General features: G+C 42.7%; 1 protein-coding gene across 2 annotated transcripts in view; it reads left to right on the top strand.

Annotated features, from left to right (window-relative positions):
* Positions 1-1028: 1028 nt before the first annotated feature.
* LOC115160789 (dual 3',5'-cyclic-AMP and -GMP phosphodiesterase 11A) overlaps positions 1029-19192 on the top strand; it is a 54301-nt gene continuing 36137 nt past the window's right edge. The window contains exons 1-7 of one of the 2 annotated variants that reach the window (XM_029711195.1): positions 1805-1866; positions 2027-2145; positions 2954-3112; positions 13969-14058; positions 14754-14894; positions 15104-15168; positions 17041-17173. In XM_029711195.1, the coding sequence (XP_029567055.1) occupies positions 2047-2145; positions 2954-3112; positions 13969-14058; positions 14754-14894; positions 15104-15168; positions 17041-17173 (687 nt within the window). In that variant the 5' untranslated portion in view covers positions 1805-1866; positions 2027-2046. Of the gene's footprint in view, positions 2146-2953; positions 3113-13968; positions 14059-14753; positions 14895-15103; positions 15169-17040; positions 17174-19192 lie in introns of both variants that reach the window. The other variant, XR_003869114.1, reaches the window with a different exon arrangement.

Raw genomic sequence — 19192 nt, 5'->3', positions numbered from 1 at the left:
CCTGGTGACCCTGTTGGAGTCATGTCCAACCAGGTCATCAGCAGCAATCAGCCAATCCTGAAGAAGAAAACCTCAATGGTGCTGCCCATGCTGTCACAGACGCTATAATGACACAGATACAAAGATGAGTCCTTTATCTATCTCTATGGTGCAAACGTGAAGGACCATTGATCGTATTCCACATTGTGGCGTACAGCTCCCTCTAGAGGAGAATGCAGTTAGACATCACAGACATTTTGTAACAGGTGAAACAAGAGATATGGTCCTTGGTGGAAACATAATGAGATCAAGGAATTGGTGTTGTGGATAGCCATAAACACAATGGTAAAGTGAACAGTTGTGGTAAAGTGAACAGCTTAATTATGGTAAAAGAACAACAAGAAAAGTGTGCGTGTGTTCTGGAACGTGACAGCGTAACTTTCCACTAGAGGCCACTGTTATCATACTTCCTATATGATGCGATTAAGGCTCTTGTTTAAAAAAAATGTTTGCATATGCCTAAATAAATAAATATATGTTTTTATTGTCACATACACCTAGACACGGGCTATATTAAGGCCTAACTAAATTCAATAATGAACAGTTTATTTTAAACAATCATGTAATTACTCATTATAAACTCTAAAATGAAATACAATTGGAAAAAGTTGGAAACACTGCTCTAAATATTTCTGTACATAATAGATTTGGTAGAGCTCCGAAGTTGAGCTTCGGTAGCAGCTCCATATTGTCCTTTCAAGACAGCTGGGAACTCCGGGAAAAAACGAGGCAAAATCATGACGTTAGCGATCTTCAGGTCGGAAAGTCCGCGCTCTAGAAATATACCCGAGTTTCCAAATTGAATGAATTGTTAAAACGATTTTTCTCAATCGGAGCTCGTTGCCAGTTATCTTGAATCGACGGAAGTCGGAGATTTTCGAGTTCCCAGTTGTTTTGAACGCGGCAATAGCCAACGTCATTTGCGCACTCTCCACTCCGGTGATGCACGGCCAGTGCGCGGCAGCAGTTGCTCTCTGAATAAAGAACAGTCGAAGTCCGTGAGTCTTTTTGCATCCAGTCTTTCATCCATGAGAGGCGGCTTTTATTAATTGCAATTGAGAGTTAAAATGTTATTGAGTTGAAGTGGTATATTCCTCATAATTTCTCCATCATATTTTGTACAGAAGGCAACAAGATATGTAGTCTAGACCTCAAAGATAGTTTCGTTATGAATGGATTAAGGGAAGTCGTGTTACAGAAGTGTCTAGGTTTCTTTATTTTTGATACTCTGTGAAATATTATAAATGAAAATTTATTGTGCAATTTTATGGATTTGGTTCAGCCAGGACCATCAACACAACCGACATGGCAGTGTCCAATATGGTATTCTCTGACGTGGAAAGTTTTCTGGATACGCATCCTGAGTTGTTTGAGGACTATCTAAACAGAAAAGGGAAACATAGTATGGTGGAGAAATGGCTCAAGAATCACCAGGCAAGCAAAACTTCAGTAAGTACAACCGCAGTCGCCGAGTCGGAGAAAACAAGCGTCAGCGCCTGTAAAGACAGTTGGGCGAGCTGCAAAGGTGATGGGGGCCCGCATAGACGAGCATCGCAGAAGGAACTGCGGAAAACTTTCGCCAGGTCCAAAGCTATGAATTGCAACAGGACATATGATGAGCAAGTCAACTACAGGGCTCAGGAGCCACTGACAAGCATGAGGAGGAGAGCTCTGCTGAGAAAAGCCAGCTCGTTGCCTCCAACCACTGCCCACATCCTGAGCGCGCTCCTAGAGTCGCGAGTGAACATACCTCAGTATCCATCCACAGCTGTCGATTTCAAATATTACCTTAAAGAACACAACGAAAGAGAGTTTTTCCTGGAATTGGTAAAAGACATATCTAACGACTTGGATTTAACTAGCCTCAGCTACAAAATCCTGGTGTTTGTGTGTATTATGGTCGATGCAGACCGCTGTTCCTTATTCTTAGTGGAAGGCTCAGCAAATAAGAAGACATTGGTATCCAAATTCTTTGATGTTCATGCAGGTATCACAGTTTTACCCTCCATGAGCAACTCGGATGAAGTTCAGGTTCCTTGGGGAAAGGGAATCATTGGATATGTTGCTGAGCATGGAGAGACAGTCAATATCCCAGATGCCTATCAGGTGTGTGTGTGTTTGTGTGGTTGTGTGTGTGTGTATGTGTGTGTGTGTGTGTGTGTGTGAGAGAGAGAGAGAGCACTCCCACCTTTGTGTTTGTTTGTCTGTGTGCAACAGATGAGATCACGTGGCACATCAACACACATCTTCGCATTTGCATCAGAATGATAATTGATTAATTTGCATCCTCACCTCATCTATCACCATACACACAAGCCTACGATGACCGATGACTCTTGATTAATCAACAGAAAATTGATCTCACCACATGAAGTAAAGAAAGCCTACTGTAATGAAATGGAGAAGTGCATGTTTATAGTTCAGTGGTGATGTGATGCTGCACCAGCCACCAGGGATGATGTGGACTATTGCCAAGCTGACTCCCCAGTGGCCCCAGGACCTAACGCTGATTTTATTTGAAGTAGTCTTGATCCATTGATTTACAATCCAGTCTGCAGACATTGAATGCACAACTCATGCAAATATATTCTTGAAGTTAGTGTGGTGTGTGCCAAGACAAACTATCTTGCTTTCATTCGCACTTGAAGATTTGCAAATCAAACACAAAACCATATTAAAGGTATAGTCAGGCAGGGTGCTTAGGTTGACATATCCATTCATGGTTGAAGACCAGTTTTTCCCACAGTATTTTTGCATGCAACACAATGTCAACACTCCACAATGAGTTAGGGCCTGATCACGGGATCTCACCGGAAGTGATGATGTTGAGTCGTACACTTTTTATCTGCCTTAAAACATCAATTTACTAATACATGTTATGTGCTTATGTCCTTCCATCTTCCATGGATTGTAGGACCGTCGTTTCAGTGATGAGATTGACAAGCTGTCAGGATACAAGACCAAGTCCCTCCTCTGTATGCCCATTCACAACAGTGATGGGGAGATCATTGGAGTAGCCCAGGCCATCAACAAGAGTCCAGGAGGGGCTCTCTTCACTCAAGACGATGAGAAGGTAACTGCAATTTGACTGTTATTTTTTTCTTACATTTTCCAGTCAAGAACAACATTCAAAACAGAAATGAAAAGACATTAGACAACAATATAACAAAGTGACAATAGCCTCCTTACAAGACAACTAACAGCCAAATGTATTAATAAAAAATGATTAGGAACATTATAAACTGGGTGGTTCAAGCCCTGAATGCTGATTGGTTGAAAGCCATTGTATATCAGACCGTATACCAGGGATATGGGCTCCTGAGTGGCGCAACGGTCTGAGGCACTGCATCTCAGTGCAAGAGGCGTCACTACAGTCCCTGGTTCGAATCCAGGCAGCGCACAATTGGCCCAGTGTCGTCCGGGTTTGGCCAGGGTAGGCCTTCATTGTAAATAAGAATGTGTTCTTAACTGACTTGCCTAGTTAAATAAAGGTTAAATAATAAATAAATATGACAAAACATTTATTTTTACTGTTATAGTTACATTGGTAACCAGTTTATAAAAGCAATTAGGTACCTCAGGGGTTTGTGGTATATGGCCAATATACCACGGCTAAGTTCTGTATCCAGGCACTCCACATTGCGTCGTGTTGAAGAACAGCTCTTAGCTGTGGTATGTTGGCCATTTACCACACCTCCTCGGGCCTTATTGCTTAATTAGATCATATGTAGGCTACATATTGTACATTGAGTGTGCAAAATGACCTGTGGATTAGATGGAATCAATGTGTTGTCGGGGAGATTCTCCATAAAATCAATAAAGGGTTGCCAAATTCTATAAAATGTCTCTGACTTCCTCAACCAGTAAGTCATTTTCTCCAGTGGGATACAACTACCAATTACCATTTCAAGGCAATACATTTTTTGCAGTTTGATTGTTTGATAGGGAATACTTTATAACATGTTATACCTCTGTAGTAACACTGTTATTACACTAGTAACAACACTCAACTATTTCATTACCATTGAACAACTCAAAATATTCCGTCTTGAACTACTTTAACAGGAGTGTTAGACGAATGCCAATTGCTTGTGCTGAATTTCTCAGTGTAGGTCTCTGTTTCTCCCCTTTCATCTGTCGCACGTTCCAGCCTTCCATTGTCCCCTCGTTCTGAGAGAGTCCACACATGTAATGCTCCTGACATGTCAGATATAGACTTCTGTTTTATCTCATGTGTAAAAAGACATGCCTCCATCGTCTCTGGAACAGCCCACATCCTTTTTTTATAGGATCCCAGAAACAATTAAGTTACTGAGGCAGAACACAGAGTGATATGTGGACCATATTATTAAGACCACTTATCGAGACCATTGACGATTTCTTGTCTGTGAATCACATGAAATGGATAGAAAAAAATACATGAAATCCATCTAAGCCATTCTTAATTAAGCTGCTCTCATTCCGTTGGTAACGACTAAATGAGAGGTAAGGCCAGGGGGAATATATACCATTATTATGCCTTTACAAAATACTGACCTGTGCATTTCAGGCAGAGATAAGAGTTTTGTAGTCCAAACAGATGTTCACATCGGTTAGGTAACGTTATCATTGTCCTGCATTAGAGCACAAGTGGCACATTTTTTTTCAGTGATACGGTCTATAGCTGTGGGGTTTGCAAGGCTTGCAAAGGTGCAGGGCCAGCGGTGTCTTCCTTATGGCTGTCTGTCCACGCTGTAAAGCAGTGGAGACTGATTGGTCATGTACTTTATAATTACCTAAGCATTAATGTCTGTGAGCAAAACTAATTGGCTTTCCCCATCATTTATCTTTCTAACAATAAACCCCCAGCAACGGGGGCTTAGCCTGCCATGCTTCTACTCAAAGGTCGAAAAAGTGTCTTTCATTATCTTGGACCGCCATAAGACACATTTATGGAAGTTGTTTATAAATAGAAGACACCCAGTTTGTAGTATTTAGTGATTCTGTCACAGTGAATGAATCCAAATACCAATGACATTCAGTGTAGAATTGAAACGTTCACAGAGGCGCTTGCAACTACACTGTCTTCTAGTACTAGATGACATTTACAATGGAAATACAAGAAACTTTGACTCCTTGCCACCACATTAATAGGTACGTATTAGCCAAAGTGACTAAACACTGGGGTTATACAGTAAGTAGTAGGCTGTTAGTGGATACACACAAGTGTTAGTGAGTTTTACTGACATGTCTTACATTCTGAATTGACTCACGCTGTAAGCAGATGAGCTGAGTTGACATTTGCACCCAAGACAAAGACACAATCGTCTCTGCATGAAGGAAAAAAAGAATAAGGTAGATCCAGTGTGGTAGGAAGGGGCTGGCGTCTCACATTGATCTTCCTGATGGGATCTGCTGATTTCTAATGAGCTGTTATTTGGCACAGTTATTCATTTAGCTCGCTAGCCAGTCTCAGCTAGAGGCATAACGAGCCTGCACTGGCGCTCTGTACTTACGCACTTCAAACCCTTCCACGGCCAGGCAGAGGCAGGCAGCCCTGTGACGTGTCTCACAGTTGTGCAGGGTAGATTTCCAAGGCACATGTTGTCTTCCTTCATCAGTGCATCTCTTAGCCTGGCTAGCTTCAGAAAAACAACAACTGCATAAAGCTAAACGCAGAGGACTCTTTGAAAATCAAAATGAAACCCAGCACAATTTTTGTTGTTGTAGGTTTTGTCTTTCAGATGTGTTATGGTAGGTAGAATGCACTTATTAAAGGTTTAGAGTTGTCCCACTGTGTATAATGGGTGGAGGGACTAACACAGTCTCTTCACTGTGTTTTCAGCACGTTTCACATTGCATTAGCATCACACCAATGCACAGGATGGTTACAACTGAATTAGTAATGAAATCCTATGTTGGCATTTGAGGACGGAGGAAGCTGCATGCTACAATGCAGTAATGCTTTAATTGAAAGACCTTGTAGAATTAAATGTATGAAGTGCACCCTTTCAAACAGACTATTCATTTTTGCTGCAAATGTTTAATTTTGTGTAGACCCCCCCCACCATCTGTTGTTGTAAATAAGTGCTTATCACCAACATACTGCACGCTCATTTAATATATTACTATAGATAAACATATTATATGTCTTTGTTTTCAAATGCCACGCTCTGTAAATTGTGTTATGTTGATACCCTACAGGATTAGAGTACTTAGGGTAGCTTGGATAATTTATGCTTAATTGTGTTTTCTCATTATCTTTATTGGATAAATACACCAATAGAATTTCTCAGACGCAAATAACTTGACCCCACGGTGCAGTGTCTGGCCCTTGCGTTATTATTTTGTTTTGCATGATACTATACTATAATATTACTGTTTCAAAGATCATTTCAAATGTTATTGTGTAAAATGAGCTAATTGAACACTGCTGGATTGCGCTCCCCTGTCTGTCGAAAAGTGTGCTGTCTGTATACCTGTTTATACACCTGTCAGGTGACTGAGCTGCAACAATTGAAATGGTATTGGCAGCCAAACAACGTCTATTCCCACATTCTCAAGTTTTTGGCATGGCTCTGCCACGTTCCCTGTGCAATTGAGTTACTGTAATACTGTAATAACCACTTTCGCCCAATTTCACCACTGTACATTTGTAGAGAAGGATGAGGGAACACCATTTCTCATTGGAGCCAAGGTCCCATCTGAAATGTTCCAAAATTAACATTTGAAAAATGTAAATAAATACAATCCTGGACTGAGGTTACCAGCATTGTCTCTTTCTCTCTTTCTGGAGGGAAAGACCAACCTGTATGGCCGATGATTAGACCATTTCAATTTGGTATTCAAGTACAATTAACTATAATCATACCTCACACATTGCTGAAATAGAGTCCCGGCCTGTATGATAACTGAGATTAAGTGAGGCGATAATAAGACAGTAAATCAGACAATAAAGTCCTCTATTGCTGACCAATACAGCTGATAGTTTACCATGGGTTCAATGCTGATCACGTTGGAGTAGGAGCCTTATTATGTCTATGTACCACAGTGGGGAGGATGTACATTGTTGGGGGCTGGGCTGCATGCCTGTACTGTCACCATACACCTTTTCCTTTCCTGTCCCCTGCCCCCTGCCCTGGCTAAAGGACATTTAAATTAAAGACCCCAATGAAATGATTGAGGCTGTCTGGTAACCGTGTCATCAGTCTTGCCAGGATATGGCTAGTGTTTGGGCGTTGAGACATGGCCTAATAGAATGATGCTGAGACATTTGTTTATTTCTTTACCTGTATCCCCATTAGCTTTTGCAGAAGCAGTAGCTACTCTTCCTGGGGTCCATAAAAAACACAAAACACCACAATTAACAAAACACTGATACACGAGGACAGACACGCAAATTGAAAATACAACGATATACAAAACAATGCAACTAAAAAATAAAGAAACAATACAACCAAAAAAATGATGTGTGTGTTAGAGTGTGTGTGTGTGTGTGTGTGTCCTCACAGTCCCTGCCATTCCATTAGTTGTTTTTAAAGGTCATTCTACTGTTTGCTTGAGTAATTGGAGATGGAAGGGAGTTCCATGTGATCATGGCTCTGTATTAAACTGTGCGTCGCCGTGAATTTGTTTTGAAGTTGGGGACTGTGAAGAGACCCCTGGTGGCATGTCCTGTAGGGTATGTATGGGTGTCTGAGCTGAATGTTATTTGATTATGCAGACAATCTGGATTTTTCTTCACAGTAACGTTTCTCATAAAAACATGGAGAAGCAGTTACTCTCTCGTCAACCCTCAAACCAGGAAAGACTGGCATGCATGTTGTTGATGTTAGTTCTGTATGTGCAGTTAAGGGCAAGTCGTGCTGCTCTGTTCTGAGCCAGACAGTAATCAAGATGGGACAAGACCAGAGCCCGAACAACTAGTACATTTGGTTTTTGTGACAAAAACACAGAACATCTTTTTCGAACAGATATACCCCTCCCCATCTTCACAACAACTTTGTCAATATGACTTGACCATGATAATTGACCATCCAATGATATACCGAGGAGTTTATCTTCCTCAACTGGTAGTGGCTATTCAGCATGATGTGGCAGAGGTCCCTGATGATCTTACATTACATTTTTACATTTTAGTCATTTAGCAGACGCTCTTATCCAGAGCGACTTACAGTAGTGAATACATACATTTCATACAATTTCATACATTTTTTTTTTGTGCTGGCCCCCCGTGGGAATCGAACCCACAACCCTGGTGTTGCAAACACCATGCTCTACCAACTGAGCTACAGGGAAGGCTCATCTTCTTGGCCTTCCTGCGACACCTGGTGTTGTAGGTGTCCTGGAGGGCAGGCAGTGTGCACCCAATGGTACGTTGGGAGGAGGTGATGTGGTCTATGACTAGCCTCTCAAAGCATTTCATGATGACGGAAATGAGTGCTACAGGTCAGTAGTTATTCAGTTCACTTTCCCTTTCTTGGGCACAGGGATGATAGTGGACATCTTGAAGCAAATGGGGATAACAGTATGAGCTAGAGAGAGATTGAAAATGGGCTAGCATCAAGTGAGATGCGCAGTGCTGACTCGTTCCCCTGGCTGACAGCTGTCAAGAGGGCTGGGCGGTGCAGCTCGACCATAGAGATAGATAGAAGACTCATCTTTCTATCTTTGCTATTATAATGTCAGTGACAGCATGGGCATCGCCAGTGAGGCTACCACCCATAGGAATTCCCCCCCCCCCCCCCCCCCCAGTTGTCTACTTTGACTAATTTAAAATGTCGGAGGCATGGTGGAAACTCTTAATGGCGCTGTCCATGCTAAAACAGCCTTTTGGCCACTAGAGGCCTCTATCATTCTCTATGACCTCGACCGACCATGCTTCGTTGGACAGCCCTCAGTGACACAGAGCAGGAAATGGTGCTTGGCTCTTTTGATTGGCTGCACTCATGTTGAACTGATGTTGAAATGATGTAGTGTAGCTCGCTCCCGAGAAGGCCAGACCCTTGGAGCAAATCAGAGTAATTAGTGCCAATTTGGGCTTGAAGTGATGATCATTATGGAGGACTGGGCCTGTAACCTTTCATCAAATGCCCTCTTTCTCTGCTGTTGATTCACCCTGTTACCCATGGGGGGATTTTCCCTGATTCAGGGATCACTGCAGTGTGATCTTCAAGGGTAGCTGTTTGGCATGAGGTTTGTAAAAACTCTACAAATGTTGAAGGTCTCATTAAAATCTCAAATGTGAATTTGGGATAAATATTTTTCGTGGTAATACTGTAGTAACACAGTGTGTTGATATTGATCTAGAGGTGGATGATACAGAGCATACACTACAATGACTGTCAGGTATTAATGTGACAAAATATCTCTGTGTATTTGATCATGTAAAGTCACACGACATGCCGTACCATTGATAAAGTTTTGTTTTTAGTCCACATACCCCTGTCCTCCAATTTTCTTTTAGTCCGCACCATTTCTCAGCTTGCAGATGGAACTGTAGTCTGCAGAACACAAGGACACCATAATAGTCACCACGATTTAAAGGCTCTCAATCCTCTACTGGAATTAAGCTCTATAAAGAACCAGAGCACTTTATAGCCAAAGCACTTCTGGAGAATATGTCGCAGGAGCAATATATTGTAGTTCAATGTCTTTTCACACATAACCTATCTTGACATTACTGTGCTGATGCAACACTTACTGTTGTTTCAATGGTTTTTTTAATGCCTTTTTCTTTTTTTATGTACTCTCTACAACATTGGTTAATCTTGAATTGTTTCCAACCATGTAAGTGGTAGAATTTGATTGTATTTCTGAATTAGTAATTAGGTACTAGTTATATAAAAGATCTTCATACTTGAAACAGAATTCAAACATATTTGTCTTGCCAGTGCATGTTAACTAAGTTGGGGAAAGCTGAGAGAGGAAGAGGTGAAGCGAGAGGGTCCACTCCTGTCAAAATGTGAATACAGCGTTAAGCAGACCGATAAGCAGATCGGCTGCCTTCCAGCCTTTGCGACAACAACTCCCATTGTTAGGCCGGAGACTAGACCATCTTGTCATTATATACAGCGCGACCAACGGTCCCCCGACCATTTCGCTTGTCTTCCTTTGAAAAGGAATGGCTTCAGTTGTTTCCTCGCCCTACATCGTCTTCAGTTAATCAGCACCATTCGACATCATGTGGTGGCATTAGAAGACTTGTTTTACCCAATCAGTAGTGGTCTGCATGAAGTTAGAGCCACTCAGTGCTGTTAAAGTGTTCTGTGAAAACGTAGCTCCATAGTCAATAAAGGCATATAAAGGGTTGTGAACCCGCCCTGATAGCTTCCAGAGCCACGCATAAGACCCCCAGGAAACGAGATCATTCATCTTCACCTGATCTGTGAAGTGTCTGGAATTATTCATGGTCAAATTGAATAATAAGAGCCAGCTGCATGGTGAGAATTTGTCTCAGTGTGGATTCCTCTTACATCAATAATTGATGCCACCTTCATAAAGAGCAATCACAGCTAAATGCATTTGGAAAGTGCTACATGCACTGCTGACGCAAGTTAGAGAACCCTAGTGACATCAGAGGGAAACGGGAGACCGACTGCTGTACGCAGGGGAGAATAGACGCAACACGGCAAGACTCTTGGCACAGCAACAGTGGGCTCAATGGCATAACATCTCTGAATAGACTGACTACGATCCTTAGCTAGCTCAACTAGCTACTGTAAACAGCTTGTGTAGCTAACAAATTAATTAAGAGCCAGGCGTAGGTGTACAGTAGCCTACTGCAACGCCGTCGCGTCCTCTTGGCTTCTCCTACATTAGTAGCGAGTCCCCAAGGCCTTAGTCAGTTTCATTATTAAACCACATCTTTACTGGTCAACCCTTTGGCCTCTATGTGCTGAAGCGTCTTATTTGTAATGCAGCCTTGTAGTATAATGGACCTGCTGCAACCTATGCTTTACTTGAGCGTGTGTGTCCCTTTACTTGAGCGTATGTGGTAAGGTAGTGACCGGCGGGAGATACAGAGGTGAGGTGATTGATAGAGATGGTAAGCTGCTTTAGTCCTAAAGGGAAATGTGTACAATAAACCATAGCCAGCATTATACATAGACATAGTTGTACGTCTGACACAAATAAAGTCCCAAACTTGGAAATGGGTTGTCTGTCTTACAGTAGGCTGTCTGTAGTTGTCGGTCGTGAGAAGTGCCACGATTACTCCCTCTGATGATCTTCCGATATGCCCACGGATCTCATGATGGTCCGTGCTCCTTGGGACATTGAAATTGACATTTTAAAATGGTTAAGGTTCAGGTTAGGTAAGGATTATGGGTAAGGGCAGGGTTTCAGGTTAGGGTTTTAGGGTAGGGACGTCCCAAGCATCCCGAATAGCACCGACCGTTTCCGACAGGGAAACATCAGCTTTCTTCAGTGTAACCTTGACGCAGGCTCAAGAGAGCTGGTGAACGAGATGATCTGTGTAACAGTATCTGATGAATCACCGGTAACAGCTGAGTAACTCCCCATTGTTCTTAAGGGTCTGAAACCTCAGTGCATCCGTTGGATGTTATTGGTTGACGTGGTATAAAGCAGCAGCCAAAAACAGAGGTGATTTGACTAAACAATGTGAAGCAAATGACTCTAAATGCGCTTGATCCTTTGTCAAAGGGCAGTGGTGTAAGTGTCTCTCAGGTAAGGCCCCATGGTCTGTGAGATAGACCTGCCCTGTACTCTGTCCCAGATACCGTAGGTCTGATTAGTACAGCGATCTCCACAACACACTGTAAAGTACCACACACCCCTTCTCAGTCCCTGGCTATGTGTGCATGCATGCGCCTCAGAGCATTGTCGAGAATATTGGATTGGCAGCAACAGAAGGAATGCCGTTCGATTTCTGCCAGCGAAGAGTTGATTAGATTTTCATAACACGCTAATGAACCCCAGCCATCAAGAGTCATACATCATCTAGCCTGCCCTGTAAGCAGGTGGACCCATGTTTTGTGATACAGAAAGAAAGAAAAGGTGGAGAGGAACATGAAATCTGTTATGCAATTCATGTTATCACCTTGAGGCAAAGGGTCAAACCATTCAGTCAAACAGGGAAATGTAAACTGGATTGATTTATTTGTCTTGGCAATTAAATGACACTGATGAAAGGCCATTCTATATTAGGTCCATTTTAAAGGTGTGCTTTTTCCCCCGGGCATGGTATGAGAATATAACCGGGCACACAGCTATGTCGTATTTTCATTCCCCTATAGAGTAAAACTGGCCTCAATTTTAATAAAGGCAATATTTTTTGGTCAGAAAATGACAGATTAAGCCAATTGTTTTTCAATGGTAGTCATATGTTGACGGATAATGGACAACAGAGATGATTGGCCAATACGGACAACTTCTGGCCCTTCTTTGGACACTGTGTTAACAACCCTCCAGACGAGCTTCAATGCCATACAACTCTCCTTCCGTGGCCTCCAACTGCTCTTAAATATAAGTAAAACTAAATGCATGCTCTTCAACCGATCGCTGCCTGCACCTGCCTGCCCGTCCAGTATCACTACTCTGGACGGTTCTGACTTAGAATATGTGGACAACTACAAATACCTAGGTGTCTGGTTAGACTGTAAACTCTCCTTCCAGACTCACATCAAACATCTCCAATCCAAAATTAAATCTAGAATTGGCTTCCTATTTCGCAACAAAGCATCCTTCACTCATGCTGCCAAACATACCCTCGTAAAACTGACCATCCTACCGATCCTTGACTTCGGCGATGTCATTTACAAAATAGCCTCCAATACCCTACTCAATAAATTAGATGCAGTTTATCACAGTGCCATCCGTTTTGTCACCAAAGCCCCATATACTACCCACCACTGCGACCTGTACGCTCTCGTTGTCTGGCCCTCGCTTCATACTCGTTGCCATACCCACTGGCTCCAGGTCATCTAGGTAAAGACCCTGCTAGGTAAAGTCCCCCCTTATCTCAGCTCGCTGGTCACCATAGCAGCACCCACCTGTAGCACGCGCTCCAGCAGGTATATCTTACTGGTCACCCCCAAAGCCAATTCCTCCTTCGGCCGCCTCTCCTTCCAGTTCTCTGCTGCCAATGACTGGAACGAACTACAAAAATCTCTGAAACTGGAAACACTTATCTCCCTCACTAGCTTTAAGCACCAGCTGTCAGAGCAGCTCACAAATTACTGCACCTGTACATAGCCCATCTATAATTTAGCCCAAACAACTACCTCTTCCCCTACTGTATTTATTTATTTATTTATTTTGCTCCTTTGCACCCCATTATTTCTACTTTGCACTTCCTTCCACTGCGAATCTACCATTCCAGTGTTTTACTTGCTATATTGTATGTACTTCGCCACCATGGCCTTTTTTGCCTTTACCTCTCTTATCTCACCTCATTTGCTCAAATTGTATATAGACTTATTTTTCTACTGTATTATTGACTGTTTGTTTGTTTTTCTCCATGTGTAACTCTGTGTTGTTGTATGTGTCAAACTGCTTTGCTTTATCTTGGCCAGGTCGCAATTGTAAATGAGAACTTGTTCTCAACTTGCCTACCTGGTTAAATAAAGGTGAAATAAATAAAAAATTAAATAAAAAAATAGCTGAATAAATATACAATTTCATTTGTGTTCATGCGTCTCTGTGTGGCCATAGCCTAACAAGGCAGCTGGCAATCAATATTCTGACTTGGAAGACTTTGAACTCACCAACCATATGGCTTATTGCTCTCACATTGACTGTCCTACCTTCAACTAACTTTTCCCCCCTGACCTTGGTCTATTGAACAGTAACTGTTCCTCTGAATCTATTGGCTGGTCACTGAGTGTCAAGCCGGGCGTCCTTTGAACAGTGAACCCTTCCTTCCTGTGTTGAGCTCAGCGTCCGTATGTCCAACCTATTGACTGTCTGTCTGATGTGATGTCTCCACAGGTGCTGCAGATGTACCTGCCCTTTTGTGGGATTGCCATCACCAACGCACAGCTCTTTGCTGCCTCCAGAAAAGAGTATGACAGGAGTCGGGTAAGGGAAGCAGGCAGGGACAAGCCAAGGCAGGGTTGGGGTTGGAGAGTGCACTAGTATCCGAGTATGGTGTCTATACATCCCCATTGAGCAGCCCACCTCCTCCCCATTGCTGACACTAGTGAGGCTGGGTATTGATCTTTATGAGCCCACTTGCTGCCACTGCAGTGGGGATCAGGGAGCCATGTACAGCCCTGCCTGGACCTCTCTGTTGAAGGAGGGGGTGGGAGGAGGTGGAAGGGACCAGCAGTGTGCCGAGAGGGTCCAGGGTGTAAATCTCACAGGAGGCGTCTAGAGACGCTCTAATGCTTGTCCCACATTGATCTCTGATGGGGGAGAACATAATGAGAACAGAGACCAGCGAGAAGAGGGGAGAGAGATACAGAGATCCTCCATCATTACTCACTGGTTTATGCCCTCTGCTGTGTCTTATTGAGTTGGTAGTGCTTTAGATAAAGTGTCTGATCTACTTTATTGTGGAACGGTGGCATATGATATTATCCTGTCCCCTTATGTATTAGAAACCATTATAATTCTAGCTCTGTGAGGTGAAACCATTGAAATGGCTTTGAGTATTTATTATTTGCGTCTGAAAAGTTATCTTATGTGTTGTGCAGTGGCTAGTTGACCAGACGCACATTGACTAATAGCAGCAGTAATGTCCGTGTGTCTGTGCTGTGACGTTTGACCTGCAGTCGCTCCTGGAGGTGGTCAACGACCTGTTTGAGGAGCAGACAGACCTGGAGAAGATCGTGAGGAAGATTATGTACCGCGCCCAGACTCTGCTCAAGTGTGAGCGCTGCTCTGTCCAACTGTTGGAGGACATTGAGTCACCGGTAGGCTCTTCTCTCTCTCTCCCTCTCTGTCTCTCTCTATCTTTCCTCACTGACTAGTGTTAGATTTCTATACAGAATTAATATCTTTCTGATGTATTGTGCTTTGTACTTGACGAATTGTTTGTGACTCCAGCACCTGAGGAAATGCTGGAGGGACATTTCCATTTGAAACAATTCTACCAGTGAGGTTTTCTCTTTTCATCCCGCAGGTGGTGAAATTCACCAAGTCGTTCGAACTGCTGTCCCCCAAATGCAGTGCAGACATAGAAAGCAGGTAATGTTGGTGCACAGTTGTCCATCCCAACAATCCACTCGTTTCCATGGAAGAATCCACTGTCCAGTCTGGATTTACTGATTAACATATGAACACTTCACCACCTCATACTCTATACGGAATCTCCTCTGTAAAAAAATCTCTTCATATTTATCAGATTCATCAAAAGACCCGTGGCTTAATTGGCCAACAAATGCACATTTGACAAATGAGTTTGTGACATTTATGGATTTAAAGATTAAAATCTCTCCAGTTTACAGCCCTTTGAAAGCAGGAGTTCTTTCCGCATGAGCTGCATGCATGCTTCTGCGTAGTGAGTGCAGCTCGTATTCTGTCACACAAATATTCCCATTTCCCTCTGCTCCTGATGTCAAGGCTCTCGCCAAAGAATCGCAGCTCCGCCTTTGCAGACATACACCGCCGGCGGACCTGCGAAGTCTGCGCAAAGCCTCATCTGACTAGTTCTAAGCTCAAACAGTGAAAACGGTTTGTTTATTTTCTCTGTGGAGCATCTTCGAAAAAGGGAAGAAAATGTGGAGATTAAATATGGCGGAAGTAATATGGGGATTGTAAATGGGGAAGGCCATGTTGTAGAAGTCCTCCTTAATTGGGGTTTCGAGATTTTCTCCCCCGCGAGGCAGGGGAGGGGCTGGAAGTGGAGGGGCTGGAAACAATGTGGGTTGTTTATGGATGAAAAACCTCACCAAAAGGATGACAAATTATCCTCCAGTCCGGTGCAGGCTACAACAGACATGCCCACTTCAAGGCTGCAATGATAACTACTGCAGTAATTAAAAAAAGCATCTTAGCATAATAATATAGTAATCAGTGAAATGTCAGGCTGCATGGCTGGCCAGTTCAGCCTTTTCTGACAGGAGACGCATCACCTTTGATTTGTGCTGCTCTTATCATGTGAAGTGCACACTGCTCTCCCATAATGGCAGACAAATGACCATAGCCTGATTCCAAGTTATAAAGTAAACAGAAATGATCACCAAGTTCAAAGGAATATGTGTTTATGATGCCATTCCAAAAGGTTATTTTTGCGTAGGGGATTGTGCAAGATTTATGTGTTTAATTAAGTGAATAAATCTGACGTCAAAGGCATAGGCTTTTTAAAGCACCTGGGAAATTCTATACCCTTGGGGAGAATAATGTTGAGGTACTGTGTGCTTCCATTGCTGGTTCTCTGGCTGCACCTAACAGGAGGCAGAAGCGATCACACTACTGAGGTTTACTCCCCACTGCGTCTGTGTGGGTTTTACATCTACATGGGGGAGATAGAGAGATTTCAGAGGACACAGTGTCTCTATGTGTATCTTTAAAGTTCCTTGTCAACAAACAAGTATGTACAGCATGGTGTTGTTAGGGGAACGGCACAGGAGGCGCTAGCTGAGAAGTATGCTAAGGATGCACCCTAACCTGAATGGGAAGCCTGTGTCGAGGAAGGAGTCAATTCTCCCGCAGTGTGGGCGTCTACTGGGGAGGAAGACAATCACACAATTAACTTTTCATTACTTCAGAAGGTGCTGGAGAGCCTTATTGATATCCATGAGACATTCATTAAATATAAATCATGGCAGAAAGGGAAACAACAACAGCGGACGTGCATGTGCCTGAGTTTGAGATGGGAAAAATAATCCCTTTTCTAAGATGATAATGATGACGGTTGTTAATGGTCAAAGACCAAACAAACCAAACAAACGGTTGAACAAAATGATCCGACCCACAATGGAAGATTTGTCCTCTCAGTGAACATGCATGTGACTATGGTCCTTCTCCTCCTCTTCTCCACTGCATGTCAATAACTACAACGACCCAAGTATTTCACTTTCTCTCTTCCCTTCCCTCCACGTCCGGGTGTCCCTGTAGTTTTAAAGACAGCATGGAGAAGTCCTCCTACTCTGATTGGCTCATCAACAACAGTATAGCAGAGTTGGTAGCGTCCACTGGTCTGCCCGTCAACATCAGTGATGCCTACCAGGATCCTCGGTTTGACGCAGAGGTAAAATAATCTCTGGAACTACATTACTACATACAGTTGAAGTGGGAAGTTTACATACACTTAGGTTGGAGTCATTAAAACTCGTTTTTCAACCACTCCACAAATTTCTTGTTAACAAACTATAGTTTTGGCAAGTCGGTTAGGACATCTACTTTGTGCATGACACAATACATTTTTCCAATAATTGTTTACAGACAGATTATTTCACTTATAATTTACTGTATCATAATTCCAGTGGGTCAGAAGTTTACATACACTAAGTTGACTGTGTCTTTGAACAGCTTGGAAAATTCCAGAAAATGATGTCATGGCTTTAGAAACTTCTGATAGGCTAATTGACATCATTTGAGTCAATTGGAGGTGTACCTGTGGATATATTTCAAGGCCTACCTTCAAATTCAGTGCCTCTTTGCTTGACATCATGGGAAAATGAAAAGAAATCAGCCAAGACCTCAGAAAAAATATTGTAGACCTCCACAAGTGTGGTTCATCCTTGGGAGCAATTTCCAAATGCCTGAAGGTACCATGTTCATCTGTACAAACAATAGTACGCAGGTATAAACACCATGGGACCACGCAGCCATCATACCGCTCAGGAAGGAGACGCGTTCTGTCTCCTAGAGATTAACGTACTTTGGTGCGAAAAGTGCAAATCAATCCCAGAACAACAGCAAAGGACCTTGTGAAGATGCTGGAGGAAAGGTACAAAAGTATCTATATCCACAGTAAAACGAGTCCTGTATTGACATAACCTGAAAGGCCGCTGAGCAAGGAAGAAGCCACTGCTCCAGAACCGCCATAAAAAAGCCAGACTACAGTTTGCAACTGCACATGGGGACAAAGATCGTACTTTTTGGAGAAATGTCCTCTGGTCTCATGAAACAAAAATAGAACTGTTTGGCCATAATGACTGTTGTTATGAGGAAAAAAAGGGGAGGCTTGCAAGCCAATGAACAGCATCCCAACCGTGAAGCACGGTGGTGGCAGCATCATGTTGTGGGGTGCTTTGCTGCAGGAGGGACTGGTGCACTTCACAAAATAGATGGCATCATGAGGATGGAAAATTATGTGGATATATTGAAGCAAGATCTCAAGACAGTCAGGAAGTTAAAGCTTGGTCACAAATGGGTCTTCCAAATGGACAATGACCTCAAGCATACTTCCAAAGTTTGGGGTCATGGCTTAAGGACAACAAAGTCAAGGTATAGCGTGTGCGAGCAAGGAGGCCTACAAACCTGACTCAGTTACACCAGCTCTGTCAGGAGGAATGGGCCAACATTCACCCAACTTATTGTGGGAAGCTTGTGGAAGGCTACCCAAAACGTTTGACCCAAGTTAAACAATTTAAAGGCAATGCTACCAAATACTAATCGAGTGTATGTAAACCTCTGACACACTGGGAATGTGATGAAAGAAATAAAAGCTGAAATAAATAATTCTCTCTACTATTATTCTGACATTTTTCATTCTTAAAATAAAGTGGTGATCCTAACTGACCTAAGACAGTGAATTTGTACTACAATTAAATGTCAGGAATTGTGAAAAACTGAGTTTAAATGTATTTGGCAAAGGTGTATGTAAACTTCCGACTTCAACTGTACTGTATACAGTACCTTCAGAAAGTATTCAGACCCTTTGACTTTTTCCACATTTTGTTAGGTTACAGCCTTATTCTAAAAGTGATTACATTGTTTTTTCCCCTCATCAATCTACACACAATGCCCCATAATGACAAAGCAAAAATAGTTTTTTAGAAATGTTTTGCAAATTTATATAAAAATAAATAAAAAATTATTTACATAAGTATTCAGACCCTTTATTCAGGGCTTTATTGAAGGACCTTTGGCAGCGATTACAGCCTTGAGTCTTCTTGGGTATGACGCTACAAGCTTGGAACACCTGTATTTGGGGAGTTTCTCCCATTCTTCTCTGCAGATCCTCTCAAGCTCTGTCAGGTTGGATGGGGAGCGTTGCTGCACAGCTATTTTCAGGTCTCTCCAGAGATGTTCGATCGGGTTC

Source organism: Salmo trutta, chromosome 24 (genome assembly GCF_901001165.1).
Source record: "Salmo trutta chromosome 24, fSalTru1.1, whole genome shotgun sequence".
Taxonomy (NCBI): domain Eukaryota; kingdom Metazoa; phylum Chordata; class Actinopteri; order Salmoniformes; family Salmonidae; genus Salmo; species Salmo trutta.
This window is presented reverse-complemented; position numbering and strand designations above follow the sequence as displayed.